At 48.9% G+C, this 27243-nt stretch overlaps 10 protein-coding genes across 10 annotated transcripts in view; 3 read left to right on the top strand and 7 right to left on the bottom strand.

The window, feature by feature from the left end:
- CNF01640 (glucosidase, putative) overlaps positions 1–2655 on the top strand; it is a 3972-nt gene extending 1317 nt beyond the window's left edge. The window contains exons 3-22 of the mRNA XM_024657371.1: positions 1–31; positions 79–156; positions 210–367; positions 425–485; positions 537–628; positions 689–736; positions 787–823; positions 881–1008; positions 1058–1239; positions 1296–1367; positions 1435–1551; positions 1609–1616; positions 1678–1731; positions 1781–1839; positions 1916–2021; positions 2069–2101; positions 2160–2188; positions 2239–2305; positions 2364–2394; positions 2444–2655. The exon at positions 1–31 is cut by the window's left edge and continues 46 nt beyond it. Coding sequence (XP_024513082.1) covers positions 1–31; positions 79–156; positions 210–367; positions 425–485; positions 537–628; positions 689–736; positions 787–823; positions 881–1008; positions 1058–1239; positions 1296–1367; positions 1435–1551; positions 1609–1616; positions 1678–1731; positions 1781–1839; positions 1916–2021; positions 2069–2101; positions 2160–2188; positions 2239–2305; positions 2364–2394; positions 2444–2506 — 1454 coding nt within the window. The 3' untranslated portion in view covers positions 2507–2655. The remainder of the gene's footprint in view (positions 32–78; positions 157–209; positions 368–424; positions 486–536; positions 629–688; positions 737–786; positions 824–880; positions 1009–1057; positions 1240–1295; positions 1368–1434; positions 1552–1608; positions 1617–1677; positions 1732–1780; positions 1840–1915; positions 2022–2068; positions 2102–2159; positions 2189–2238; positions 2306–2363; positions 2395–2443) is intronic.
- CNF01630 (conserved hypothetical protein) lies at positions 2635–4351 on the bottom strand. The gene is made up of 4 exons (XM_571498.2): positions 3987–4351; positions 3449–3912; positions 3189–3391; positions 2635–3129 (listed from the first exon to the last, which is right to left on the bottom strand). Exons 1-4 carry the CDS (start codon positions 4282–4284, stop codon positions 2688–2690), a joined length of 1407 nt encoding a protein of 468 aa, XP_571498.1. The 5' UTR covers positions 4285–4351; the 3' UTR covers positions 2635–2687.
- A 73-nt stretch (positions 4352–4424) lies between these two features.
- On the bottom strand, positions 4425–6419 carry CNF01620 (nucleotide-sugar transporter, putative). The gene is made up of 9 exons (XM_571496.2): positions 6195–6419; positions 5960–6015; positions 5779–5887; positions 5630–5718; positions 5555–5580; positions 5472–5502; positions 5353–5421; positions 5132–5305; positions 4425–5072 (listed from the first exon to the last, which is right to left on the bottom strand). The coding sequence occupies exons 1-9, from the start codon at positions 6376–6378 to the stop codon at positions 4617–4619; spliced, it is 1194 nt and encodes a 397-aa protein (XP_571496.1). The 5' UTR covers positions 6379–6419; the 3' UTR covers positions 4425–4616.
- A 281-nt stretch (positions 6420–6700) lies between these two features.
- CNF01610 (chitin synthase-related) lies at positions 6701–13383 on the bottom strand. The gene is made up of 13 exons (XM_024657370.1): positions 13203–13383; positions 12836–13147; positions 12662–12785; positions 10821–12614; positions 8891–10771; positions 8689–8843; positions 8550–8634; positions 8026–8499; positions 7833–7974; positions 7689–7781; positions 7600–7634; positions 7483–7538; positions 6701–7427 (listed from the first exon to the last, which is right to left on the bottom strand). The coding sequence occupies exons 1-13, from the start codon at positions 13250–13252 to the stop codon at positions 6836–6838; spliced, it is 5793 nt and encodes a 1930-aa protein (XP_024513079.1). The 5' UTR covers positions 13253–13383; the 3' UTR covers positions 6701–6835.
- Positions 13384–13520: 137 nt separating this feature from the next.
- CNF01600 (hypothetical protein) lies at positions 13521–15504 on the bottom strand. The gene is made up of 6 exons (XM_571304.2): positions 15070–15504; positions 14858–15021; positions 14711–14793; positions 14043–14656; positions 13861–13989; positions 13521–13798 (listed from the first exon to the last, which is right to left on the bottom strand). Exons 1-6 carry the CDS (start codon positions 15456–15458, stop codon positions 13654–13656), a joined length of 1524 nt encoding a protein of 507 aa, XP_571304.1. The 5' UTR covers positions 15459–15504; the 3' UTR covers positions 13521–13653.
- A 124-nt stretch (positions 15505–15628) lies between these two features.
- Positions 15629–17657, bottom strand: CNF01590 (aromatic-amino-acid transaminase, putative). Its single transcript, XM_024657369.1, has 9 exons — positions 17397–17657; positions 17292–17335; positions 17244–17245; positions 16626–17197; positions 16560–16571; positions 16391–16512; positions 16225–16339; positions 15939–16173; positions 15629–15882 (listed from the first exon to the last, which is right to left on the bottom strand). Exons 1-9 carry the CDS (start codon positions 17530–17532, stop codon positions 15744–15746), a joined length of 1377 nt encoding a protein of 458 aa, XP_024513078.1. The 5' UTR covers positions 17533–17657; the 3' UTR covers positions 15629–15743.
- Positions 17658–18998: 1341 nt separating this feature from the next.
- CNF01580 (enzyme regulator, putative) lies at positions 18999–20722 on the bottom strand. The gene is made up of 9 exons (XM_024657368.1): positions 20360–20722; positions 20200–20310; positions 20011–20146; positions 19954–19961; positions 19839–19903; positions 19635–19777; positions 19505–19584; positions 19129–19454; positions 18999–19080 (listed from the first exon to the last, which is right to left on the bottom strand). The coding sequence occupies exons 1-8, from the start codon at positions 20668–20670 to the stop codon at positions 19148–19150; spliced, it is 1161 nt and encodes a 386-aa protein (XP_024513077.1). The 5' UTR covers positions 20671–20722; the 3' UTR covers positions 18999–19080; positions 19129–19147.
- A 102-nt stretch (positions 20723–20824) lies between these two features.
- CNF01570 (hypothetical protein) lies at positions 20825–22264 on the top strand. Its single transcript, XM_571508.2, has 5 exons — positions 20825–21204; positions 21258–21514; positions 21565–21736; positions 21782–21910; positions 21967–22264. Exons 1-5 carry the CDS (start codon positions 20862–20864, stop codon positions 22188–22190), a joined length of 1125 nt encoding a protein of 374 aa, XP_571508.1. The 5' UTR covers positions 20825–20861; the 3' UTR covers positions 22191–22264.
- Positions 22265–22438: 174 nt separating this feature from the next.
- On the top strand, positions 22439–24217 carry CNF01560 (transparent testa glabra 1 protein (ttg1 protein), putative). The gene is made up of 6 exons (XM_571510.2): positions 22439–22616; positions 22667–23094; positions 23158–23327; positions 23377–23532; positions 23585–23766; positions 23820–24217. The coding sequence occupies exons 1-6, from the start codon at positions 22580–22582 to the stop codon at positions 24101–24103; spliced, it is 1257 nt and encodes a 418-aa protein (XP_571510.1). The 5' UTR covers positions 22439–22579; the 3' UTR covers positions 24104–24217.
- Positions 24176–27178, bottom strand: CNF01550 (ATP dependent DNA helicase, putative). The gene is made up of 7 exons (XM_571487.2): positions 26994–27178; positions 26907–26928; positions 26602–26852; positions 26302–26534; positions 25365–26254; positions 24466–25319; positions 24176–24411 (listed from the first exon to the last, which is right to left on the bottom strand). The coding sequence occupies exons 1-7, from the start codon at positions 27042–27044 to the stop codon at positions 24346–24348; spliced, it is 2367 nt and encodes a 788-aa protein (XP_571487.1). The 5' UTR covers positions 27045–27178; the 3' UTR covers positions 24176–24345.
- Positions 27179–27243: the final 65 nt, after the last annotated feature.

Here is a 27243-nt window from a genome sequence, read left to right as displayed (position 1 = left end):
CAATCATGGGCCTAGCTGTTGTTATCCTTTTGTGAGCGCACTTTTCAGCCCGCATAACGAATAGCTAACAGCATATAGCGCCGGCTTGCCTATCTTCGAGTATTACATTACTCTACCCGCAGACACGCATGGAGGGTTTAATATAGGAGGTATCAAGTGCGCCCGTTCATTCGCCCGTCTTGATCGCCGCCACTGACGTTCTCCTTAAGTTCCACGGGGCAAGTGCCTGACGTAGCCAACATTTTCCAGCTAATTGATCCCGACACGCCCCCCGAAGCCTATACTCATAAAAGTTTAGACACAGGGGAGGAATGGGACCTCGTTTTCTCAGACGAGTTCAATGAGGATGGACGAACTTTCTATAATGGTGGGTCAGGTGACACCACTGATGAGCACTACTAGACAATATTAAGCCTTGCCATAGGTGATGACCCTTTCTGGGAAGCCGCCGACTTACATTATTGGCAAACCAATAACTTGGAATGGTGAATGTGACAGATCATTTGGTGACCAAAAGCTTAATTTCCGCTTGACAGGTATGACCCCAGTCGATTGACTACTAAAAATGGAAAACTGGTCATTACCCTTGATGAAATTTTTAGTCATGGCATGAATTTTGAAGGGGGTAGTAAGTCTTGAGACCTTCATGACATTGACAAACAGAGCTCATTTTTTTCCCTTTAAAAAGTGATGTCCAGTTGGAATAGGTTTTGCTTTACAGGTGGTTATATGGAAGGCAAGTGCTCGTATGATAATTGGGGCAAGACTTTCTTACGATTGTCACAGTTTCTGTATCTCTCCCCGGCACAAATGACATTCCTGGGTATGTTCATTAACCCAAATGCGACATGATCGTTGTGATTCTAATCTGACCCCATAGTCTCTGGCCCGCTGTTTGGGCTATGGGAAACTTGGGACGGGCGGGATATGGAGGATCTCTTGATGGCACGTGGCCATATACCTATGATTCATGCGACGTCGGCACGCTACCCAATCAGACGCTCAATGGTAAGGCTGATTTTCTAATCGTCGAACAGCTCCTTATCAACGTATTCAGGTAAACCAACAGTAGCGTTGACTCAAGGTGATCCGGGCCATAACAACGAGCTCTCGTACTTGCCTGGACAACGTCTCTCAAGATGCACCTGCCCTGACGATGACACTCACCCCGGGCCTAAACATTCTGATGGATCTTTTGTAGGGAGATCAGCCCCTGAGATTGATATATTTGAGGCTACTGTAAGCGATCAGATTCTTCTTGAGGAGATTATAAGCACTAATATTGTACAATCCAGCTTGATATGTCGATTGGCAAGGGTCAAGTGTCGCAGTCCGGACAATGGGCACCTTTCAACCCAAACTACCACGTGAGCCGAGTTTCTTCCATGATTGATCCCTTAGACGAAAGAGTTGACCTGATGGTGTGTTGGGCAGTTCATCAATTCTTCCAGCAAATATTACGAAATTTATGACAATGATGTTACCCAGATTAATACCTATATGGGCAGTGTTTATCAACAGGCTACGTCTGGCTTGAGTTTGACCAACCAAGTGAGTTTATGATATCCTTCATATGAGTCTTGACTGCTAATATATCAATATCAATAGGAATGCTAGTAAATCCTTCGCAGAATACTTGGAATCATCGAAAAATAGGGCACTGACGATAGATAATAGTACCGACGAGACTGGTTGTTTTGCGGTCTATGGAATGGAATATGCTCCCGGAGCGTAGGTCGGCTTGCTATTGTTACGAGGAATTGCGCTGATAATAGGCCAGGGATGGTTATATCACTTGGGTCAACGACAACAAGAAAGCTTGGACTGTCCGTGGAGCTGGTTAGTCATGTTTTACAGAACAATTACTAACCTTCAAACACGGTGATGCGTCCTGTCTGACTCCTGATATCATTAGCTATGGGACCTAATAAAGAAGCTGGAGTTGATCAACGGCTTGTGACAGAAGAACCGATGTACATGGTACTCAACTTGGGTATCTCAGAGAACTTCGGGGCTGTCCAGTGAGCAAAATTTTAGACATGAAAACGATGACTGACATGGCGATTAGTTTCGTTGGCTTACAAAAGCTATGGCCTGTGCAGTAAGTATCATTTGCTTTTCTCTCTGATCCTTCTGCTACGACTCACCGAAGCTTGAAGAATGGAGGTCGATTATGTTCGAGTATATCGTACGTGACCATTCATTGGACTGTCTGTTCCCACACTCAATGATATGTAGAGGACCCAAAGAAGAAGAACATAGGCTGTGACCCAGCTGACCGCCCAACGGCGTCATATATCTCCCGGTAAGCAGGAGCGTATAGAATGCATCATCTTCTCTGAAGACTAACTGAAATGACACAGATTCCCCGAGGCATACTCGAACGCGAATATTGTGAGCATCACTCTGGTCATAAGTGCAGCTCAGGTTGACATGGCGTCAGACAACTTTCGATCAAGTTCCGAATAAGAAACGACCTAAGAACAGTTTGGTTGATCAATGCTAACCAGATTTTATTTGTTTCTTTTCACACAATTTTCAGATCATCAGCATCCTCGTATACCCTTTTACATGGTGTAACAGCTTCCAGGACATTTGGACGACCATTACCGTAGCCAAAAAAATCATTACAGGTACATGTCATATACACGATGCATTGAGTGAATTATTATTGTCCAGCATTTAGTTTAATAGGGCCCGTATCTCTTCTTACGTCTTTCTTCTTTCTTGTCCGCTCCAGGTCGACCTGTGGACCCTGCTCCAATGATAGGACCATATCTGGGCCCTTCCTCCTCCATGTCCTCGTCTTCGTCATCATCGCTCTCCTCACTACTTTCAGTTTCAATCTCACTTTCTTCATCCATGTATTCATCCTCTTCCCTACCATCTCCACCATCGTCATCAACCTCGGGATCGCCAACTGTCAGCCTCTCTGGCAGAGACGCTAACGAAAAGCCAGCGAGGACACCATCTTCTGACCCAGTATAAAGAGCCTCATTTGCGAGATCATGATATATGGCCCGCACGACATCTTTATGGCCTCTATTGGCACCTGGTCCAGAAAGAAAGAAGGCGGATGGCTTGTAAGAAGATGTCGATGCAGAATGATGTTGGAGGATCATATCGCCCCTTTATTACAGCATTGTCAGCTTTTGGCCCGCCTATCCAAACAAAAATAGTAGACATACTCATTCGTGCCGACGGCAGTCATGGGTGCCCCATCGCTGCTTACACCGAGAGAAGGTATGACGTTTATGAGATAATCGGATTTGTATGTCGTCTTTGACTTGAACTCGTCAAGAGCCGTCTGTGTAATACTGGGTCCTGTTTTGGGAGGTGTGAATGTCTTGAACTTGAACTCCGAAGAGGGATACTGCTTGTGGTCTTGCAGCTGCAGCCCGTATCAGCCAAGGTTCGTACAGGGAATATCGAGCAAGGAAAATCTAACCTCGATTTCTCCAATGTTCCCCCTTCCAGCGCCCCAGAGGCACATTTCGTCCATATCACTTCTTGCCCACACACTCATTTTTCCCTTGTGCATGTACCCGCCCGCATCGGCAATACTTTGCCCCCAGTTTTCCTCCGCTACCAGCGCTTCCTCCTCATCGCTCTCCTTCATGTCAGAAAGGGCTACAAGACCATCTGTAGATGCTGATAACAGCAAAGTACTCGGTGTCTTGATTTCAGGGTTGTGAGAGGGGGGCAAAAAAGTGGAGGATGAGCGCAAGAGGGAAAGATGGGTGATATCATCCGAATGGGTAGACGAATGGGTGTATAGAGGTGCAGAAGAATTACGGGAGTCCCAGAAGAGAATGTGTGCCTCGGAAGAAACGAGCTCTGTACCGCCAATGACGAGGCTGTCGTTGGCAGAGGTGGTGAGAGCAGTGACCGGAAGGGGCTTTCGAATGAATGCTGAAGTGACAGTTGTGTTAGCTCTGTGAGCGTTGAGAGGCAAGATTGCGACAGGGCAACCATGTCTGACAAACCTTTGATGGCCGTGGCCTTTTGCCTGCTCCTCTCATCCCACCTGACGATACTTCCATCTACTGCGGCGCTCCATAGCTCCCCTCCGTCGCATGAGACAGAGCTGATGTGACCTGCATGACCGTCTTGGAGGGCTGCGACGGGCTGAAGGGTCTGGTTGTCTGCGATGGTGAGGGATTGGGAGGGATGGCGGAGGACGAGGTGCGGGGTGGTGGGGGAGGGGGTGATGCCGAGGATGTACGGGGCAGCCGAGAGTGGGGCTGAGAGCGTGGCGTACGCGATGGGTGGTGGGGCAGGCATTATTCGAGCTTGTCGCACAAAATAAGTTCGATGAATGTCGAAATTTCAACAATCGTTTTCAATCCTCATTTGTTCTCTCGTGCCTGACTTTTCCCCGGTAGTCGCAATAACAAAATGAACCTTGGGCAGTGACGATTGAGGATGAACGATGCAACGTGAAGGACATTCTATGAGCAGCATGTACTATTATCAAACGGATTGTTATCTATGCATGGTCAAAGCAACAAGCGCTCTCTGTAGAGCTCTCTCTAAATAATCCCGTTTTGCACAATGTGTATACACCGTGAATCATCACCAAACGTACTTCTGGTCCCCTGTTTTTCAAAAGCACCTCATGGCCTACCACCCGCGGCCCTTGCTTGCCTAGCCTTCTCTACCTTTGCCTGGTTAGTCTTGGCCACAGCGTACACCACACCAGCGACACCACCAACAGCGATGGCCGAGATGTTACCAAAGTTGGCGGGGTCACCAAAGAACAAGATACCGCTCGCGGCGACAGGCAACTTGTTCAAAGCTCCGACCATACTGTATGTTGTGGAACCAGTGATACGAACACACCAGGCGGTAGAGTATGAAATGAAGACGGCAGCGGCGCCGGAAAAGGCCATGGCGGAGAGAAGGAGCACACGGTTGGAAGCAGGGAAGTTGAGGGCAAGAGATTCAGAACCCCAGTCTTCGATGACAAGAGAGAAGACGACAAGGATGGGGATGGAGAGAAGGTTGTTGTAATACATAGAGTCCCAGTCCTTGAAGCCAGTGACCTTGATTCGCTTTCGCATGAACAAAACCTGTTGGATTGTCAAATATATTGTCAGCTATGCCCATCATTCCAAAACAGTGTACGTACGTAGGCAGCAGAGACGAAACAGTTGAGCGCCATCCAAATGTAACCAGCATTAAGGCCACCAATCGTAGATACGGGGCCAACAGTAATCTCGAGACCGGTAATAGGGTCAAGCTCAGGCTCCTTGTTCCACACAGAAGTGATATCGGACCAGGCGGCGATGATGGAAGAGCCAACCTGGGATATTATCAGCGACATGCCTAGACCTTACTCAATGTACTCACCATGAGAGCAAATGAACAGAGTGTGAGACCACTGACGGCACCGTTGAACATAAACACTTCTCCGTAGGCCTATAAAAGAGATTAGCTTTTAAGGCTTGAACCATGGTGTCGATACTGACAATGAGGATAATGGTCAAGTTCTTGAAGATACTACAAACGAGATCAGTCCAGTCCACATTTTCAAGATGGTCGGCCGGCTCACGTGTAGACGGGGATAGACAAGAATTGCTACATCTTTGTTAGCATCGATTGCAACTCAAAACCCCACTAAACTTACCAAAGCCTTTGAACCAGTGTAGATGACAGCCACCAACAATGTAGAGATGGGCCACCAGGCCTTGGCGTCATTCTTGTCAAAGTCACGGACTAGATAGAACCCAGCCTATCAGCCCGACTTGTTTACATGTAGCATGCCGATCGACTAACAAGAGATGAAACCCAGCTTCTTCACGGTAGTGACGGCCAAAACACAGACACTCGATTGGATAGCCAACAGCAAAAAGGTCATGGTGAAGTTCGCGCCGGACACGACGTACTGCGGATGTAATGATCAGCGTTGAAACGCGTCGCGCAGTCCGCAGCACCCGGAACAGACAGAACGGCTCACCTTGTTGACGACGGTCATCATGATACTGGCAGCACAGTACGAGAGGATGGGGAGGACTAGGACGCGTGGTCAGCACTTGTCTATCCTCAGCCCACGCCATACGTGGCAGCGAGACGGGATATAGCGCATGGCAGGGCGCGTTCCCATGTCATCCGCCAATACATCTAGTCCAGTCGCCGTGTCCAGCTTGGTCTCTCCCTCCATACATGCGCAGTCAGTCAGAGGCCAGACTCACCCTGATCCTGTCCCGACGGCATAGCCTCCTTCTTGTCCCTCTCTTCCCTGTCTTTCCTCTCTCTGTCTCCCCGCTCGCCCATGTCCCTCAGGAGGGTGGAAGAGGCCTCGTCCTTGCCGTAGTCGAGGGAGGAGGGAGTGGCTGGGCGAGAGATGTTGGGTGTGGGCACGAAAGGTTTGGACATGGTGCCGGGATGGTTATTCCTGTGGGAAAAAAAGTTGAGATGCAAGAGAAAGTCGACGGGGGGCTTTCACGGCAAAGAGGCTAGCGCGCGATCAAGGGTCCAGCCCAGATTACCTTTTGGGTTTTGGGCATGTATTCCTGGATTCAGTTTGGTAGGCTCCGTATTACAGCCCACATTGCCCATTTTGGGCCACTGTATGTCGTCGTTTTGGGCAGGTCGTCGTTTTGGGCAGCTCCAGGCCTTCCCTGTCGATCGTCCGCCATGTTTCACGTTTTTAGACTCGCTTTCCTACTGCCATCCCACTTTCAGACCATATATCGGATCGATGCTCAATTCAATGTCCATAACAGCTATGTACAACATATATCATATGCAATCAAGCCACACCTCGGAACGTCACCTCACTCTTCGACGAAGCTAACCGCTCCCTCAATACACTACGACGGCTCTTTTCCGGCTACTCTGTCAAAACTTTCTCGACCAATCTATTGATGGTCTCCCTCCTCTCAGTCAACTCAACACCATACTCCCTTTCCAGCTCTTTTCTCACTCCCTTCTTCGTCAACTTGTCCAGCTCTGCATTCGCACATATCTTTCTTATCGATCTCTCCAGCTGACTATCTGTTATCGCTTGCGCACCGAGGTAATCGACTGCGGGAGCGGTGAAGGAGTCTGAAGAAGGGTCGGGGAGATTGAATGCGTAGGAGCTTTGAGGTCGTGGAGGAGGTTGATATGGCTGGTGGAAGGATGATGTATCGTCCAACGAGGGTTGATGTGCCATATCCATACGGCTAGGCCTGAAATCCACCGCACTTCCACCGTATGGCCCTTGATAGGGACTCTGATAAGGGCTTTGGCGGAACTGGCTCATCTGATAACGCGAACTGACAGGAGACGTGCTCCGTGTCTGCACAGGGTGGACCGGTTGCTCATAACCATGACCGCCGTAGCTATACGTCGATTGGGCGCGCGGGTAGTCGTACGAATATTCGGCCTTTGGTGGCATGTACGATCCAGAGTGAACAGATTCTTGGTCCCAGAGTTCATTCCTTTGCAGGGTCAGCAACAACTACCTTCTTGCCTAATAGATGGTAATGAACTCACTCATATTCTTCCCAGCTTCTCAACGGAATAGAAGACGGGTCGAATTTACCTTCATCCTGACGAGAGCGTCAGCTGAGATGTCCATCTTGTAACGTCGTGAGACTGCAAAAGGCTTACATGGATGACAATTTTTTTGCCCTTATCACCGACGACTACGCAAATGGTTGTCAATTCTGGTTCTAAATTTACAAAGCCAAACGACTCACCCAGCCTGGTAGAACCCCAACTGAAGTCGTCCATTTTCCAGAAAGAATACAGCGGCAGCAAGAATGAGAAAACGGGAATGGCGCAGATATAGACTTTGAAACTTATCAGTAGTGCTCATTGTCTAGGAAAGATGGGCTACTCACAGATCATCCAAGCAATCATATCCCATCGCATACGGAAGATGAAGATCATCGCTTGTAGACCGTAGATGGCCGCGAGCATGACGATACTCAGAGTAGGGATTGACGAGCCATCGTGTACGATTAGATAAATCAAGTACACGATCTTCACTCTTGTCAGTTTATTCACGTAGATCTAATGAAGCATGAGACTCACATAGGCAACAGTGACAGGTGCAATGATTGTTGACAACAAGTCAATAAAGACCACAAACCTCATCGAGAAACAACAGAATCCACATAATTGATCCAAAAAGACAAGTTCAGCAAGATTATGAACAGTGGAATTGATCCATCGACGCCTTTGACTCAATAAAACCTTGATTGAATCAGGAGCCACAGTCTTGGCATACGCATGTCGCACAAACTTGGTCTTGTAATCTTGGAAATGCTTGAGAACCAGGGTAGTCAGGTATCTATCCTCACCCAAGTGGAGGAGGTTCTTGAGATGCAACGTGTCGACCCGATTCTCAGAGTAGTCTTGGATGATACCATGGGAGATAAATAATGGCTTGTTCGTGTCTGGCGAACGGAGTCGGTACATGGAGAAACAACCGGGCAGACAAGTGATGGAACCAAAGAGACTTTCAAACGCTTTGGAGAGGTGATGTGAGATGAAATATTCGTAGACCTGTGGGATGTGTTAGGTGAATGGACCCGGGTTGATAAATGATACCTTACTTGGGACATTGTCACAATAGACTGCTTGGCGTTCGCAATGGACGTCTCTCCGCATACACCGATAATCTTCTTGTCGTGCCTCATTCTAGTGGCCGTTTCCATTAGTCAGAACTAGCAGGCATCACAAACATGCACTCACGCAGAAACAAGACGGTTCAATGACATTTCATCGACAGTCGTATCAGCGTCGACCATGAATAGGTACTCGTAGAAACTGGGATTGACACCAATTACGTTCTTGATCTGGTGATACATTTCAAGTTCCAGAGGATTCATCGGTGCGCTGAAGTGAACCTAGATACTCTCAGCTCGACTCCAAATGTTAGTTGGGGAAAGCGCACCTTGTTTAAAAAGTGCATCACGAGCATTTGTGAATCTCGTTTACCTCTGTTACCAGGCTTCTGCCTCTCATTCGGTTTGCCGACCTTGGCGATCACCAGGTACGGTACAACATGCCCGGCACATTCGTACAACCCCGCATAGACTTTACCCATATTATGCTGCTTTGCGCCCTCGCCAAGCGATTGGAAACTCAATGGCTCTGGGTCGTTGTTAACGTCAACACCAAGAATATCAAGCACGATAGCAGGGGTGGGTTTGTCATTACCGAAACCTTTGATGTTACCATCGCAGATGACGAGAATAAGTTTACGTTTATCATCGTACCTGAGCTTGCAGAGCGAGTCAATAGTACGTCGAAGAGACTCTTCGCCTTCGGTATAACAAGGTACTTGACAAATGACAAACTTGTCGTGGGATTCCGGTGCACGAACAGAGCCAAAGTGCAAAGCAGATAGAAACTTGAATCCAATAACTGCCACCATGACACAGCTCAGTGCGAGAAGGATGTAGGTCGAGAACTGACATTGGGCAGAATCTCGGGTGTCGAGTTTACCGAGGATGAACAGATTGCGTAGACACGTTTTCTGTCTGTCGACGACATCTGTGCCAATTGTTGAGCCAAGGTTGTCCAGAAGGGTAGTGATGTCCTTGCCAGAATTGTACTTGAACAATGATACGACTTGGTCGCTCATGAACTGACGATCAGCTTGGTCTTGGGCGGTAAGATTGACCCCATCGGGTGCCCTCAGCCCTCCGCCATTTTGCCGGATATAATTCGACATGTCGTATACTAAATTGTCATATATGGCGACCGCTTTGCCCTGCGCAGCCATTGTTTTCAAGTCCTTCTTTGTGTAGCCCATGAATCCAACGCGGAATCGGTGACGCATCATGATCATCATCTCAGCGTACCAATCCGGTCGAGAGTCATTGGTGTAAGCGCGGAAATCGTGATACTGCGAGTAAACGTCGGTGGTGTTGGTGCTGTCAAGGGTGACATACTGGCTGATGGAACCAGAAACACCTCCACAAAGCGCCGAGACTTGGACGGGAAAGAGCTCGCTCGCGTCCAAGCCACCGTACTGCATAATGCTTTTGGTGGGAACGACCGATACTGCTGTGAGATGAGTCGGTGCAAACTGAGACAAGTCAAACACCTCGCCGCGGATTGCCACAAAAGCATTGTTAGGGTCTAACGTGTAACTGTGACTAGCCAGCTCGCTCGCACTGTAGACATGTTGAGTGGGACATATGATAGGACCAAGAATCGCAATGACAAAGATGGCGCATCCGCAGATGAACCAGATGATCATGTTGATGGCGAGCTTTTCCCTCCATGCTTGTCGGATATCCTGTCTCTTCATTCCGGCAATTTTGGATAGCACAAAGCCAGGTATCCACCATGTGAGGATAGAACAAAGCCAAACCCATCGACGCCTTGCAATAGACTCGCGGTACACTTCAGTGGTCTCTCCCGCCTGAGGCTCGGTATCTAGGGGGTCCTTTTCGCTCTTGTGGATGGAGCTCGCCAAGAGATCACGAGAAGAAGCGTATCCTTCGATATCGGTGATTGATCTTCCTCCATAACTTATGTATGGCACGGGAGAGCTCTCATGGTCGTCAATTTCAAGTGAATTGTTGACGATGGGCCGAGCGTGTTCCATGAGCGGCAAGTTTGAAGATGAGTCCACAGGGCGGATAGAAGGATCTCTATACACATGTTCTTGTGAGTCGAAAGTTGCAGGCTGGTAGCGATGGGGGGAGAACGGATCGGTTTGCAGCTTTCTGTGGCCAAGATCCTCGTAGGCATGTTGTTCTCCGGGCTCTTTGGCCCGTAGTCGGTCCTCCAGGAAATGAAAGAGATTGTTCGAAAGGAATACCTGATTTATTATCAGCCCATGTGGTAATAGGCGGCTATTGTTGACTCACTCGCTGGAGTCCAATACCCATATCTGCATCATTCAAACTCATCAGTCGCTTTAGATCCCTTAGTCTCTCAACGTCGCCTGTTCCCTCTGGTATCCCTCGGTACACTAACTCTTCGTTGTACCTTTCGCAAGCCTCCTTATGTGGTAACCTCACTTCCCAAGACGTCTGAAGCTGTTGCGCCATCTCCACTAATCCAAAGCTTCTAACTTGTTGTTTCATACTTCGCAAGTCAAACTGAAATGGTAACTGACTGTCGTTGGGCCTGAGAGCGAATATGTACCAAGTCTGAGTTTGGTCAAACGATTTCAACAACGAATCAACTGCGGCCCAGTGTTGACCGGCAATGCAATGCAGTTCCTTCGGAGAAGATTCATCATTACCACCTCCTACTTGGAAGTCGCTAGCTTCTTCGCCTCCTTCCTCAGAGACAGGTACAAGTGACATCATCTTCTTACGTCGGGTTGACGGTGCTCGGACAGGTCGTACAGATTGTTGAGCGGCAACGATGGTAGAGTCGCTTCTAGGGTGAGTTTGCATGGCGATGTTTTTCATCCCAAATAAGCCCTTGATGAACGGGTTACTTGAGCCATGCCCTTCAGTAGTGGAGACCTGAGATCGTGAGGTAGTGTCGCCGCGGAGGAGTTGGATGATGTCAGTGCTTGTCTCGTTGGCGTTGCGTTCGAGGAAGTTGGATGTAGAGTATGTGACAGGACCGTCATAGTGATTGATGGTGAATGATGCTGAAGACCGATTTCCTTGAGGGGAGATGGACATAGAAGGATGGTTGTGGAACCTCTTGCCGAGGCTTTCAAGTAAGTTACTCTCCGAGCGCTTCTTCTGTGACAAGTCGTCAATAACACTTATCAATCCGCCTCGAGGGTTGGACAGCATCCCAAGGCACTCTGAATTGTCAAAATATGGCACTCGAGATATTAGCAGCCTCTCAGCCTCTGCTTCCTGCCTTGTCGTCTCGTGTATCCTGTGCAATACCCAGTTGTGCATTTTTTCAGCGGCAAAATTGAGACAAAATTGATCCACTGAGTTGAGAGACCCCATAGATCCAGAGTTACGCTGGATGCCAGGGAGGTCGACCAATGCGATAAAGGATCCGAAGCTGTCTTTACATAGCCTTGTATTGATATGCTCATTAAGCCACGAGAAGAGTAATGAATAGAGCGTTCGTGCAAGCTCGTCTCGGACTTGTTCTGCTTGTTCCGGCCCAAGGAACGTAGTGCAAACTTCCTTTCTGACGAGGATGGTTTTAAGAGAGAATATCTCGGCAAGGCTTTCAGAATGAACACCCAAAAATTCGGCCACGGTATCAAGAGTGTCGATGTTGATAACAGATGCACCTTCCTGTATACCATCGCTGGGCGAGAACCGGAGGTTACCTATGTGAAGAATGGACGCCAGAAGCTGGAAGATTTGGGCTATGAGCCGGCTTGAAATCCCGATCATCTTGAACGCTTGCCTGAGTTGGCTATAACGGTGGCGATCGTCCACGCCTACACGTCGAACTCGACAGTTGAGATAACGATAGTCTGAAACATCGCCAAGCTTCAGGAAGTTCCGCTCCTCTTCCGGTGCACCAGAGACAAGATAGTAGAAGGCATGAAAGTTGCGCTCGCCGTTGATTGGAACTTGAGATACACGAGAACGTTCAAAGTAGTAAACGATCGTCTTCAAGCCCTCCAAACGACCTCTTTCGTTGAATTGTAATTCGGTATAGGTGCCGAAACGCGACGCCTCGTCGTTGGACAGAGTATGGGCATTTCCAAAGCATTTGAGGATGAACTTTGTCTTCGTGAGCTCGTGCAGGTGAAATGATCTGTAGGACATACCTCGGCGCTCGAGACCTGTAGTCCTATTTTTGACCCTTTTTTCCCAGGGTTGGCGAGGCTGACCTGAGTGATAGCTTCGATAGCCAATCTCTTCAATTCACTCTTGCCAGAACCAGTAGGCCCACTGCACTGTATTAGTGGTACATCCGAATCGACAGCATCGCAGTACTTCACCTGGCAATTATCACCTGATCTTGCCCGGTCCTTCTCATATTATAGTATGCGCCCAGCGCCAACTGAAACACATGCGGTTCTTCCAGCTTCTTCTTCCACCACCCTTGCTCATTCCTGCTTCCTCCTTCCTCGTTATTGCATTGGTAATACTCCTCAACATAGCGCAGTAGCGACTCTTCACCGTCAATTGGGAGATAGGAATAAGGGCTGAGAAAAACAAGAGCTGCTGGTGAAAGAGAAGTGTATGGTTTATGAGCGAGATAGCGCTCCTGGAGGGTTACTAGGACTGTATCCTCTGTGACGGCGAGCGAGCTGGTGCATGGGTCAGTCTGAGCGGAGAAGAATGAGATGTTGTTTGGAGACGCACGAAAGATCAGTGACGCCCTGGAAGCGCGATGGTGGAGGTTGTTGTGCCATTTCTGGGCAGATATGCTCTGCTCTTTCTTCCTTCCCTGTCTTCTTCCTGTGGTGACGAGAGTGTTGCGAGGACGAGTGGAAATAATAAGGAATGCTGTATTGGCGGAGAAACTACAAAGGACTCACAGAACTGTCCTTCTACTCCCTCGAGGCGGTGGCCCGTGCGCAAAGGGCGGCAAGGGACCAGGGGCGGTGCGAAAGAAGTGTGTGCTCTTTCTTTCCCGCCCAACCTTATAATACGTAACCCAATCTCAGAAATTGTTATATGTCTCATACAAATAAGTATACTACATCCCATGCTATGCACATAGTGTCTATTCCAGATGATGATGCAAGTGCCAACTTTAATGATTCTAATTGCTTCTTCTCGCTGCTCGTCACTGCCTACTTCAACTCTCCGCTCACTTGACACTCGGCCCTGCTCCTGATCCCGATCCTGAGCCTCCAGGAGTCGATGGTGCGGATGGAGTTGCTGATTTAACCGTGTTGACATTTAACACTTTTGCAAGTCCTAATAACTGAGGTTTTGAACACATCGCAAGGTTTCTACCGTTTTGGGTCAATTAGACACGTCTTGGCAAAAAAAGCATATAAAAGTCACAACGCACATTTGTACTACTACACTTTTCTTATCATCAAGTGATTTAATAATTATTCCAGGTGGTTTTGGTGCACCTGGTGCCGTATTAGGGGGGACAGCAATCAAACCAATGGCAACTAGTTGCGGTATTAATGATCTGCCATGGATATCAGCGCTTTCCCATCCTACTAATTGAATTGCCAAACATACAAGTTGACGGTTATAGATACAGGACCCTGTGGAGGAGGATTTGGGGGTCTGACAGGCGTGCTTGTACCAGATCCATTCACCATTTGACCCGGCGGTCTACCGGCACCAATACCACCAGCAGCACCAGATTGAGGTGTGCCGGGCACAACCGGCGTATTGACTCCTGAGGTAGTCGGCGTGCCAGATGGTCCTGCGCGCGCTGGAAAGCTACCAGGAGGTGGTCCTGAGATTTTACTCATAGCGGGCGGCCGGCCTCTTCCTCGTTTGGGTGGCGATCCTATTCTGGTGGGAGTACCGACTGGACTAGGTCCAGATAATTGGGAGCTAGGCGTCGCTGCTCTTGATGATGCTTGATTTGAATTCTGCGCTTGAGCCTGTGCCACAAGCTGCTGCCGCGCTGCCTGCTGCATTGCCATAGCTGCCACCGCTTTTCTGCCTTCTTCTTCCATCCTCTCTTTCCTCTTCTCCTCTGCTATCTTCTTCTGTTCTTGCTCTATAGCACTCAGCTCGGCTCTCGCGGTCCTTAGTTTTGTTTGAAGGGAAGTGAGCTCTTCGCGTTCGTTGGTAGTGGACGACTGGAAGAAAGAGATAGTTGATGGTAGCGGTGACAGACGCTAATCAACGTCACTGAAGTCAGCCAAGCCTCGTCTGAGAGTAAGGCAACCTACATCATCTTCTCGCCGACGAGCTTTAGCAAACCGTTCTTTTAATCCTTTTATTTTGTCCAGGATATCTTCCGCTTCTTTTGTTTCTGCAATCCATGCCATTAGCTTTATACCACCTTATCATTGCCCATAGTCCCCAGAAATACGCACCTTTCGCAACATCTGCCTTTTCCCATGTATCCAACTCTTCATCGTACACTTGCCACACATGATACGGTAGTAACCGTTGCACTGCATCCTCATAGGACGAAAACGCAGTCGGTGGTGGTGGATAGAGAGTGGCTTCTTGGTCCATTGCCAAAGCCAGTTGCAACCTGTCATTATTTAGTTCGGTCCATCCAAAAACCACAAAAGGAGCTCACGATAAGGAGTCTTGTTCCATGATATCTTGCTCTTCCTTTGTAAAGCCCATCATACCCCACTTCCTCTTCCTACCTGCCAACTGAACCTCCCAACTAGGGCCAGTGCTAGAGTCCGCAGCTGCCTGGTCTTCTACTTCTCGTGCAGTAGCTGGTGTTTGGGGTGTTGCTCCTGGGGTTCCAGCTTTTGAGGGTAAGGGCGTGGTCGAGGGGCCGGCGCCAGGAGTAGAAGTCCTAGAGTTATCCACCCCAATCACTGCTCCACTGGGACCAACCCCACCAGTGACATCTCTCCGCTGACCACCGACACCCTGATCAGAGGTTATGTTTCCGCCACCATTGATGATACCTTCTCCAGAAGATGATTGTGTTGGTTTGGGGTTGATTTCCATTCGGAAATTGAATTTGTTTACGCTGTGCGCTCTCAATGGTCGTGCCGAGTGGACTTCCTCCACCCTCACTAATTGTTTGCCCCCATAACAAAACCATAGCAAAGCGGCGTTCCCCGGAGTTACATACTCTGCCTGGGTGTGGCACCAGCACCCATTATAGCTTCAATAACGATACATGTATGCATATTCATGGCAATTTTAAAGCATAGCAAAATACGCTATATGATATAACCCATCTACATTGTAATATACTGATGGACGATTGACAATTATTAACGGCCATCTTTAAGCCAAACCCAAGGCTTTGCGCTTGTCCTTGATAGCCTCTGCCAACCTCTGGAAACCCAAATCCGACTCCTCTCCAAGGTCAACGATAGAGAAGGATACCCGAACATGAGAGCTCTTCCTTCCAGTGGGGTAGAAACTATGCACAAAGTCAGCCTTGTAAAGTTTATAAAGGCAAAACAATACGATACTCACGCCATCCCAGGAACACCCAACACACCCTTGGCCAGAGCCTCGTGTCTGATCAATTCATAGGAATCCTCGATACCAGCGGGTCTAAGATCGATCCAAAGGAACATACCAGCCACAGGAGAGACCCAAGACGCCAAACCGTCGAGGTACTTGTGCGCGGTGGCTTCGAATTGAGCTCGACGCTCGGCGTAGAGCTTGGCGACTGCACGGCCGTGGGCGAGGAAACCCTCAATGCCCCCTACATCAGAATGTTAGACATGCAAAAAAAGGCAAAAAGAATACGATATACAGTACTGCATGAGGCGAAGGGCGACACCTTGGGAGACAGCACTGGTGTGCAAATTGGCACCAGCAGTGCTCACATCGATAGCGTGAAGGATTTCCTTAGGGCCGGTAGCAAAGCCCTATGGTATACGTCAGCGAGTTGCTTCTGTGGGATGCGCACGATGACGTACCAATCGCATACCGGCGGAGAGAAGTTTAGAGAAAGAGTCGAATCGAACGACATGACCTCCCTCTGGGTAGACTTGCTTTTCAAGGGCGAAGTAACTGGGAATGAGCTTTTCAGCGAGGTAATCTATTGGACGTCAGTGATTATTTGTAGCCATGAGACTGTTGGCTCACAGTAAGGATCGTCTGCATATGCGAATCAGCATAAGATCGAATTTTCTTTTACTGAAAACCACTCACCCTCAAAGATTAAAACGCCGTACTTCTTGCACACCTTCAAAACCTCCAACTTTCTCTCCTTGGGCGCGGAGCATCCAGAAGGGTTGGATCCAATAGGAGAGGTGTAAAGCACCCTAGGCCTCTTTTTGTCTGCAGGCCATTCGCCCAAGACCTTTTCCAGGTTCTCAGCCGATAGACCTTGGTCATCGACATCAACCTCGACTGACTCCGCTTTCAGAACCCTCAAGACCGGGAGAACGCCTGGGTACATAGGGGTCTCAAGCAATACGGGATCTCCAGGGTTGAGTACGGCCTGGAATCCCTTGAACATCAAGTCCTGACTACCGCTTCCGATAGAAATATCGTAATCACCTCTTGGTCGCTCGTGCACATGGGCTTGCAAGTCAGCAAGCCATTCACGAAGCTTGGGAATACCGGAAGAAGGCGCATATTGGAGGGCAATAGCAAGGTCAGGGTCCTCAATGGTGATGGAAACGGGCATGTTGTTGGAGGACTCTGGAAGGCCAAGGGGGGGTTTGAGGTTGAGGGTGATGGAGTTGAATGGGAAGGTGTCAGGGTTAGGTCGGCCGGCACTAAGGCGTGTTAGTAATAGAATTCGTGGGAGAAGGATGGGCATACAGCTATTCTAGGTAAGCGCGTGCTTCAAAAGATCAAGATTTAACTTACGAAGGAGACAATGCCAGGCCCCTCGCAAGCCATCAAACCACGAACTATGAAAAACATCAGCTCTATCTATCCCCCCGTGCGAGTACCCCGATTTATCACACTCACTTCCATCAATCTCAGTAACCTTGGCCCTGTCGCTGAGGTAGTTTCGAGGGTTGTACTTGCCGGATGTGCCGTTGGCCTTGGTTCCCGGGGCCTGAACCTGGGTGACTGTTTCTGTGGAGATGGTAGCAGCGGTCATATTGCCTGTTAATGGATGGATGTATACGACGGGAAGGTGAGGAATGGCGTATAAGGTATATATATAGGGTGTGATATGGGCGCTGTGAAGATTGACGGCCGGATCTTGAGTCGACGCAATTAAACGACCGAGATGGATAAGATGGCCCGGAGTCGTCGAGCGGGGATCTACTCAGCTACTAACCGGTTGGCGCGCGATAACAACTTTTTCATTCGGTCATGTCCGATTCACCGCATGCTGCGCTCCAGACCGGCCGACCAGTCGTACTACAGAAGAAGAGCTGCCAGCTCTCTTGTACCCATATTTAATAGCGATGCCATAAATGGAAACGAATAATAAATGTCGATGCATTCCTAGCTAATGTTACACCAGTCAAATCCGTCCAAGGAAAATGCTCTGCCTAAGACAACGAAGTACAACAGTAGGAGTAAAAAGTAGCCGCGCGCATCCGTGTCGGCGTTTCGGGAGTATTCAATCAAGTCATGGGTTACTACTCTCTGTTTTATCTGCCCACTTTTTCCCAGCCACATGTTTTGTTGCTGAATACTCCAAGTCTGGAAAGCATTTTACTACGGGTTTGCCAGTTCGTGCCTTTTGCGGTTCGGCTTTTTGCGTGAAATTGAGACATCATGCCCGGTTGCGTATACGGAACTGATCCTCTTCCCTCATGGTCCATCTTATCATACCGCATTAGGCCCAGTACCGCCGCCCATCGCCTTCCCTTGCCAAAACCCCTTCTTCACACCCTGTCTCTTCTTTCGCTTCATCAACCAGTATATCAAGAGCCCTATTATGATAACGCCCGCCACAGCACCTTTTACTCATCAGCATCTCCCACAAACCTTCTGCAGAAAAGGCTCACCTCCGATGATTGCCCCTTCATTCGCTGCTCTCCCAGATTGACATCCTGCGGAATCGAGACCTTGATTTATACATGTGCTGACAGTGTCCGCCACTCCATTACTACTGTTGTTTCCTGATGTTGTTGAAGTCGCCGCTGCAGCTACCGATGTCTCTGCAGCTTTGGAAGTTTGAGCGGCGGCTGCAGAAGTCTCTTTACCACTGTCATCATCTTCAGATGCTCTGGGCGTAGCTGCTGCCTTTGTGGATGCCTTAATGGTTTCCGCAGCCGCAGAAGCAGCCACAGAAGTTTGTTGAGAGACGGGAGATATAGTGTCGTTGTCACTGTCTAGAGAACTCATGGTTACCCATAAGAAAAATGGTCCTTGCCAAGTCGTTATAGCTTTTGTCCTACAAAAGGTCGGCTCTGTTTGTCCTGTGTTTGTCGTTTGCCATCAGTGTCGAAGTCTTTGAAAGATTGTCAATCAAACTTGATATTAATGTGGAACATCGATGATCCACCTGGTTCAATTTTAATTGAGCATATCTCAAAGTCCAACATGCCCCTCCTTTCCTTTTAGTCTGACGCCTCTTACTTGTTTGGACTTAGTATGGCAGGCGAACTTGAAAGGACCATCGTACACTCCCTTATGGTCTCTTGTTATTATTGCAATTATGCATATCTGTAGACTATTAAACAGGCTCTACCTGTCATTTGTTAGCAAAAACGTTGGGAATGCAGTGTAAATGACATACCGTGGTACTGCAGTAGTGTTCATTCCAACCCCATTCTCCATCGCACATATTCCTCCTTCAGCATTCCTCCCCATCGCCCATCGACTACGCCTACTTCTCCTACAGCGTGCAACTCACAGCCCTTCTTTGGGTCAAATGCCAATCGCCACACGACGGCTGGCGGTAACTCTCCAGCTTCCTTTACAGCTTGTCTATTGCCGCGTATATGGGGATAGGTGACGAGCGGATCGGTCGGTAAGACATTCTTTGTCAAGAAAGAGCAGACCGAATGTAGTGATTGGAGGCAGCGGTTAGGTGACCATGATGGTTTGTTGAGCACCTCAACTCTGGAAAAAACATAAGTCTGGTGAATTTCACGGTAAGAAGAGAGATATACAGATACGGAATCTTTGCAGTATCGAACGTTGTTTGGGAGCGAAGGATCCCATCGTCATCTCTGAAGCCTACGACGACTTCCTAAGGCTCTATCAGTGACATGGCCTGAGTTTACGCATGGAATGGCATACAGGTATCCCCAGTAACCAGCTCTGTGCCCAATGTTTCAACAGCTTTTTATGAAACATGGCTTCGTGTCCAGGATGTTGTATGACTTTATTAGTCTTGAGTTCCATGCAGCCTGATAAGCCAGGGTTTGGAGATCCAGGCTCAGCTGCCATTTGGTCAATTGACGAGCAACTATCGACCACAATAATAATGATATTTGCCCTCACCTTTAACGCAGTCGACTTCCCCTGCAATGCAGAGCGGGATTTCTCCTATCGCGGAGCGTACCACACTGAGCACATGTATTAGTGCTGCATACATACACATGGTCCTTCGTCGTACTTAGCCCACTACGATTGTTTAGCATCTTTCGAGGAGACTTCGGCTTGTTCCACTCACTTGTACGTTGGTATTGACATCACCTCCCCACCCTTCCGGTCCATTTCCTGGACGTCCCTCCTGCGGTATAGTGGAGAATGACTCGTATGCGTATCCCATATAGCCTTGCTTCTCCCAAGCTGACTGCTCTCGTTTCCTTCATCCAGCCGATTAGCTGCTATTTATAGTATATGTGTATAGCTAACCTACCGTTTGGCTTTTTCCTCTGGCGGATCCCACAATTCAAGATAGACAGAACCGTCGAGGGCTATAGCTGTCATCTCCCATGGGTCTCTTGTCTCATATGGCATGGTAATGAGCCTGGACATTGTCAACATGGATAACACTTGGAGTGTATTCACTAACCTACCTAGTCAACATTCCTCTCCACGTGATGATCCCTCCTTTTCTTTCACCCTTCCTCCCCCTTGTAATAAGCCATTCCAGACTCTCTACCAGCCCATCCAAATGTTCTTCCTCGTCTTCTCTCTCTATCCGTCTTTCAAATCCTTCCGTGAGATTGCATCCGATCGGGGCTGGAGAGTAGTAGGCCATGGAAGCGTCATCGTGGGATATGGCCCTAGTGGGCAGATGGGAGTAGGTGTGGATCAGATGAGGAAGGCGGTAGAAAGGCACAGGGTCCGCTGGATTGGGCCTTAGTAAGGGGATTGAGTAGGGCATGGAAATCCAACTAATGCCCGACTTTGTACATGGATGACTTTTTTCTTTTCAACACTTGTTTTGAACACGACGTCTTGACTTTCCGCCGGAAGCTGGAGTTGCCGGAGAAGTCGCGCACAGTCCCTCCCAAAGACGATCTTCGGGTCGTTCATCTTATCTTATCGCCTCTAAACTTTCAAATTCCAGCAACCATGCCCCGTTTTCCATTGTGGCTCCTTCCCTTAACCATCCCGATATTATACCTCCTCAAGTCACGCCCACTCCCCTCTCGGGAAACAGTCATCCCTCCAGACGAAGAACGCGTTCTGCTCCTCGGTGCATCTTCTGGTGTCGGCAAGGATCTTGCTTTGGCATATGCAAGGCGTGGTGCAAAGGTTTGCTTGGTAGCAAGGAGGGCGAAAGTTCTCGAAGAGGTTAAGAAACAATGTGAAGAGGAGGCCGCAAAGGCTGGGAAGAAGGCGGAGTTGTTGGTCTTTAGTGGAGATATGACCAAGGTCGCCGATTTGGTCAGTGCTCGAGAAATGATTGTAAAAGGCAAGTATGTCTTTGGTTCCAGTGATCCCCTGAAAGACTGACGCAATTGTAAGCCTGGTCTGGAGTCGACACTGTGCACATCCTTGCTGGTCTTCCATCAACTTCACTTCTTATGGATCTTGCCGGAGTTTCCCTTGACCGCTCTAGTCCTTCTACAGCCTCCCCGTCCGGCGCACCCCTCGCATTCAGCTCTAAAGATGAATCAACAAGCTCAGGCCCAACCCTTGAGGGGCTGGAAAGAGTCGAGAAGGAGGCGAGGGCCGTCGCCGAAGTCAACTATTTAGGAACTGTGCTCGCTTTAAGCTGCTTCGTATGAAACCCTTTCTGGTGGTGTAGATGTAGTACTGATCAGATACATAGCTTCCTTTACTTGCGTCTAGCTCTCGCTCTCCTGCTTTGCACCATCTCTCTTCAGTAGCTGCGACTGTTCCCGCACCTCACCGAGTGATTTACGCCGCTACGAAGTCCGCGGGTCTCATGGCAGTAGAGAGCTGTAGAGTGGAATGTGAGGGTTGTGGTGTTAGGTTTTTCTGTAAGTCGTACATTCAGTCCATGGGATTAAGCTTATGTCGTCCAGCTCTCTGCCCGGGAACGATCGATAATGAGTTCAGGCTCAAGACTGCTGTATCGCAGACAGGCGGTAGGGACGAAACAAAACTCCCTATCAAACACGCTTGGGAGGGCCTGCTCTTGCAGCAGGAAGCCGGTGAGTTTATAAGCCACTCTATCGCTCATAGTTGACTGTATTCTGACAATATGCAGTAACGAAAACCATCCTTCACCACTTGTCATTATCTCCGAAACCGCAGCCTCTCATTCCTTACCCGCCATTCAACTTCTTCCGCGCTTTGGATGCTCCTCCGAAGCACCTTGTGCACATGCCACTGATGTATAGGTTTGCGATGTTCGTGAGGGACACGCCTTTGGGATGGGGCTACATTGAGCCTGCGGCCAGAAGAAAGTACGGCTTGATTGGGAGGGCATAGGTCTCGCTACCGGGGTTTTTGTAGTCACAAAGGGTGATTCATGTATATAATTTTGGTCGTTGCGGAGCTGTGGTCTGTCCCCAGCTGGCCTTCTCCCTTGCTCTTTCCCCATGCCATTTCTTCCGTCCTTGCTTTATTCTTCTGTTGTGTCCGAGGGCCTTGCTGTTTACGTAAGAATCTCACGTGGCTGATGTCACCGTTTATGCGTCTGGGAGCACCTGTCGGTGTCTTGGGAGACACGTTGGGTGTTCAACAGACGCATCTTCTTTCTTGGTCACTTCCAGCAGCAGAAAGTGCCCGGCACGCACCCAGCCATCTTATAGTTGCTCCATCGAAAAGCCCTGACAAAAACATCCCTGACATCTGCAGTCATCTTCGACCTGCCCCTGATGTCTCCATATCGGCTGATCGAGTATGATGTCGGCCGTAAGCTACTGCTTCATTGTTTGTACCAACAACTCATTAATCCTTTACAGAACCATTATACGGTGTCGGCTTCTCGAACTCGGTTTCTCATCCTCACCGTGTAGCTCTTACATCTCTCGTAACTGGTCCAACCAACAAGCTCTATATTGCCGACTTGTCCCACCCACCAGACACCCAGCCATCATCTCCATACTATCCACAAGCCAACAACGGTTCATCGGGCCCGTCACATCCGCCACCGGCTTACAGGCAACTAACAAGTACTAATATTAACTTACCGGCTACAAAAGTCGGGTGGGAGCCCGAAGGATCGGTCAGAGTAGATCAAGGTGGACGTGGGGAACTGGTAGCAACTACCGGTGAATCTCTACATTTATGGGAAGTAGCCAAGGGATGGACAGAAGGAAGCGGGCATGTGGGTCACAATGGCTGGGGAAATGAGCGATACACCTTGAAGAGCCGTAGTATATTAAGCAACGTAGGTCGCACAGCCTCTCACATCACCAGTCATTCGGGTCTTAGCTAACGCCATGCTGAGAAGACTAAGGGTGCTCATGGTAGCCTGCCTCCTGTCACATCTTTCAGCTGGAATAACAAGTCTCCAAATAAAATCGTCACCTGCTCGATAGACACCACTGCGACACTATGGGACATCAACACTGCTCAGGCAATGACGCAACTTATTGCGCATGATCGCGCAGTCTATGACCTGTATGTGCTTTTCCGATATCCGGACAAGCAATGTGCTTACACGAACAAGCTGTTGGCTCCCAGATTCCTCAGACATCTTTGTCTCTGTGGGCGCTGACGGTTCCCTTCGCGCTTTTGATCTCCGCCAACTTGAGCATTCAACCATCTTATATGAATCATCCCGTGATGCACCATTAGCGAGGATAGCGTTCAGTAAGAAAGAGCAGTAAGTTCCATTTCCGATCTGGAAAATTTTAAAAGCTTACTTAAATCTACAGACACATGCTTGCGTGTTTTGGTCTCGACGACTCCAAAATCCTCATTCTCGACATGCGAAGCCCCGGCAAGCCGGTTGCAGAGCTTATAGGCCACCAAGCTCCATTAGGAGCCATTGCTTGGGGATCAGGAGGTACGCGTGGTCGACGGGAATCGACCGGTGGTGGTTGGCTGGCAAGTTGTGGTAAGTTGTGTAGTTTCGTTGCGCACAAGAGAATAAACTGAAGTACGGAATAGGCGATGACTCTCAACTATTACTATACGACTTGACTGCGCCTCTTCCTACGTCTCGTTCATCTTCGCGATCCAACTTTCGCAACTCTAACGCTACTTCACCCTATGTTCTTTCTCCTTCTGCTACACCCTCTTCTCAACGTACGCCGTCACCTGCAGACGCCGTAGAGATGATGCCAGCTAAGGGCTGGACTGCGAGGGGAGAGATCAACAATCTTGCCTTCACCAATGATGGTGACTGGGTTGGTTGCGTTACCGGCACCACGTTGAAAGTGTTGCACGTTTGAAAGAAGGAGAAAGAAGAGTAACGATTACACGAGATAGATTGCATGAGTAAATGAGTGATACCCCCGCATAGTTGTATATTGTTATATTGTTATGCATTCAATCAAAAAGGTTCCTGATGAAATCTGCTGCATGCCCATGTCCAATGGGACAAAAAACAATGGCGTTATAGCCGGGTATATATCCCCAAAAAGAACAAAACCATGACCTATTCGTAAACACCTGTCATCTACAATGCCGAAAATTAGACAGTAACAAATTGCAATCTGGAGCCGTTGGCGGTACGCATCAACACGTCCATGTTCTCGTACTGTACAACCGGCGTCAGCTTGATAGAACTGAAAAAGCATCGATAGAAACTTACTTCGAGGATAGTCTCCATTAACTGCATCTCCGTGAAACCCTTGGCAATAACCCTGTTCCTCACATCCATCATCGCCAATTCTCCCATTTCTTCGTCATCGTCCTCATCCGCAGCCCTCTGTGCCATGTCCTTGATAATCCTGAAGATCTTACTTGTGCTTGTCTGATCTTCGCCATTCCTCTGTTGAGAGTGTTCGTACAAGCTCGCCTTGGAGACATCCATCAATCGGAGAGCTTCGTCCACATCGCCTTGCTGGACAATATCGTCATGTCGCAGACGAGCAAGCGCCTGTGACAGACGTAAGACGGCAAGAAGGGTACGGGCAGAAACATAAGAGTGAGACTTCTCCTCTGCTTCATCTTCTTGTTGTTGTTTGCGCATCTGTACGTAGCTGGAAACAATGTATTCTGACAAGGCCTGAGGAACACGAGGTTCAATCTTTCGGCACTCGGCAATGTAGTGTCTCATCAATGTAGGCTCGACGGGCTCAAAGTCGAGTTCAGGGTGGGTGTTGTGCATGTGGACAAAGCATACGTGTTGGGCTAATCGCTCATCATCTTCCCTTGTAGGAGAATCAAGGATAAGGAAGAGAACGTCGAAACGAGACAAGAGAGCTGCAGGAAGATTAATGTTCTCAACCGGAGAGATTTTGGGATTGTATCGTCCGTAAAGGGGGTTCGCGGCGGCAAGGATGGAAGTACGCGCGTTAAGAGTGGTGGTGATACCAGCCTTGGAAATGGAGATGGTTTGTTGTTCCATGACTTCGTGAATGGCGGTACGGTCAGATTCCTCCATCTTGTCAAATTCATCGATACAGCAGATACCGTTGTCGGCGAGAACAAGAGCACCTCCCTCTGCATCACTGTCAGCCAGATTCCTTTTTCCTAGTGTGAACTTACCCAACACCATCTCGTCAGTAACAGGATCCCTCATAACCGCGGCTGTCAAACCGACGCCACTGGAACCCCTACCGGTAGTGTAAACACCTCTAGGGGCCACCTTTGTGATATATTTGAGTAATTGAGATTTGGCAACACCAGGGTCACCCATCAGACAAACATTAATATCACCTCTGATCTTCATGCCGTCCTTCCTCGAGTTTGTAACACCACCGACAAGCAAAAGCAACAATGCTTTTTTAACGTCTTCGTGACCGTAAATCTCGGGCGCGATAGAGTTGGCAAGTCGCGCGTAGAGGGCAGGATCGGACTTGAGGTCAGCGATAGCCTCCTGGATTTCGGGGGTAGACTCCATGGCATGGTATTGCTTTTTGAGCTGGTGAACATGCATTGCTTCGAGGAAAGTGTCTTGCAAAAGACCTGCTCGGAGAGCTCGCATACCGGTGTAAGGAGTTGGGATGAAGATACCTCCAATGTGCACGACGTCTCCAGGGTTGACAGATCGAGTAAGAGCACCGTACAGATGGATAGTCATCGACCGAGGGATGTGACCCACAGGAACCTGGTCGGCCATTTCTTGGATTTTGACCTCTTGGAAGGGCCTGAATCGACTAGCTCGAGTTTGCATGTGCAATTGACCGTTGGTTTGATTCCTGACACAGACGTCAGAGGGGCAAACAGTGAGAGGGGCGAAATGTTTTTGGGTGATCTCTTGGAAGATTTCGTTACCACACGAGTCACAGGTGTAGGCGTTGACGATGAGGAGGGGCTTGACTTCAGAAACACGGGTAACGATACCTCGCACGGTGATGAGCTTGCCGAGATGGGCACCTCGAACTGCTCGAACAGCAAGGACGTCGTCAGATCGAAGCGGGCGGAAGTATACATTGCTGTTCCCGTTAGGACGTTTCCTTATCAGCTTAGAGCAAGTGCTTACTATCTTCTCATCAGCTCTGGTGGGAACATTCCGGCGTCTGCATTCCTTTCTCCCGCCTCAACTTGAGCGTTCATTTCCCGTCGTTGCTGCATAATCAAGTCGAGCACATCATCGGTATAGTCGACCTCGTTATCCGGCGGAGGCATGATTTTGTCGATCACGTCCGAGAAGAGCTGAATGTAGCGACGCGTGTTGTTTTGGATGTTGTGAAGGAGTGAGAGGTCATTACTGTGCTATTGGGTTACGATACCCGTCAGTATGGATTCGATCTTTTCACAGTAGGTCATCACGTTTACCTACCCTCTTGAGATCCTTTAGATCAATGACAATATCCTCTCGTCTTCTGTTGGCAACCTCTCTCAACATCCTCAAATACTTGAACTTTGTCCTTCCAGCGCCTCGAACGTTCAGCCCGCCCATCCCATCGGCCAAATCATCCTCATCTTCAGAAGCGTCCTCGGCAGCTGAGTCGTCATCCGCGGGGAGTGCGCTTTGATCGCGACGCGGTCGAGGTCCAGCGACATATCTCGCAAGGAAGTCTTCAATCTTGGCTGTGGACGCGTCAGTAAACTGCTTGAGGACCGTACAGAGCCAGCTGAACTCACCAGATTCTTCCTCATAGTTGATCTACACCATTTCAAAACATATCAGCGATGATGCGTTCTATGCACATCAACAGCGACGCGACATACCTGCACGTTGGCTACGGGCATAACACTGGCACCGGCATCGTTGGTCGCCATCTTGGCAACCGATTTTCTCGCTTCAAAAGGTGTTTATAGGATGGATACGGTCGCTCTGGCCGGTTTTGACGTCGTAAACCAGCTGCTGTGCTGTGGATGCTTGGGCGTGTGGGATGAAAAGTGAAGAGGAGAAGAAGATATGGGCAATAACGAAATGGTACTATCGGAGTGCAACACGCGAAAATCAGGGTAAGGCGCG

Source organism: Cryptococcus neoformans, assembly GCF_000091045.1.
Source record: "Cryptococcus neoformans var. neoformans JEC21 chromosome 6 sequence".
Taxonomy (NCBI): domain Eukaryota; kingdom Fungi; phylum Basidiomycota; class Tremellomycetes; order Tremellales; family Cryptococcaceae; genus Cryptococcus; species Cryptococcus deneoformans.
The sequence above is the reverse complement of the archived record's forward strand: the minus strand, read 5'-3'. Positions and strand labels throughout refer to the sequence as shown.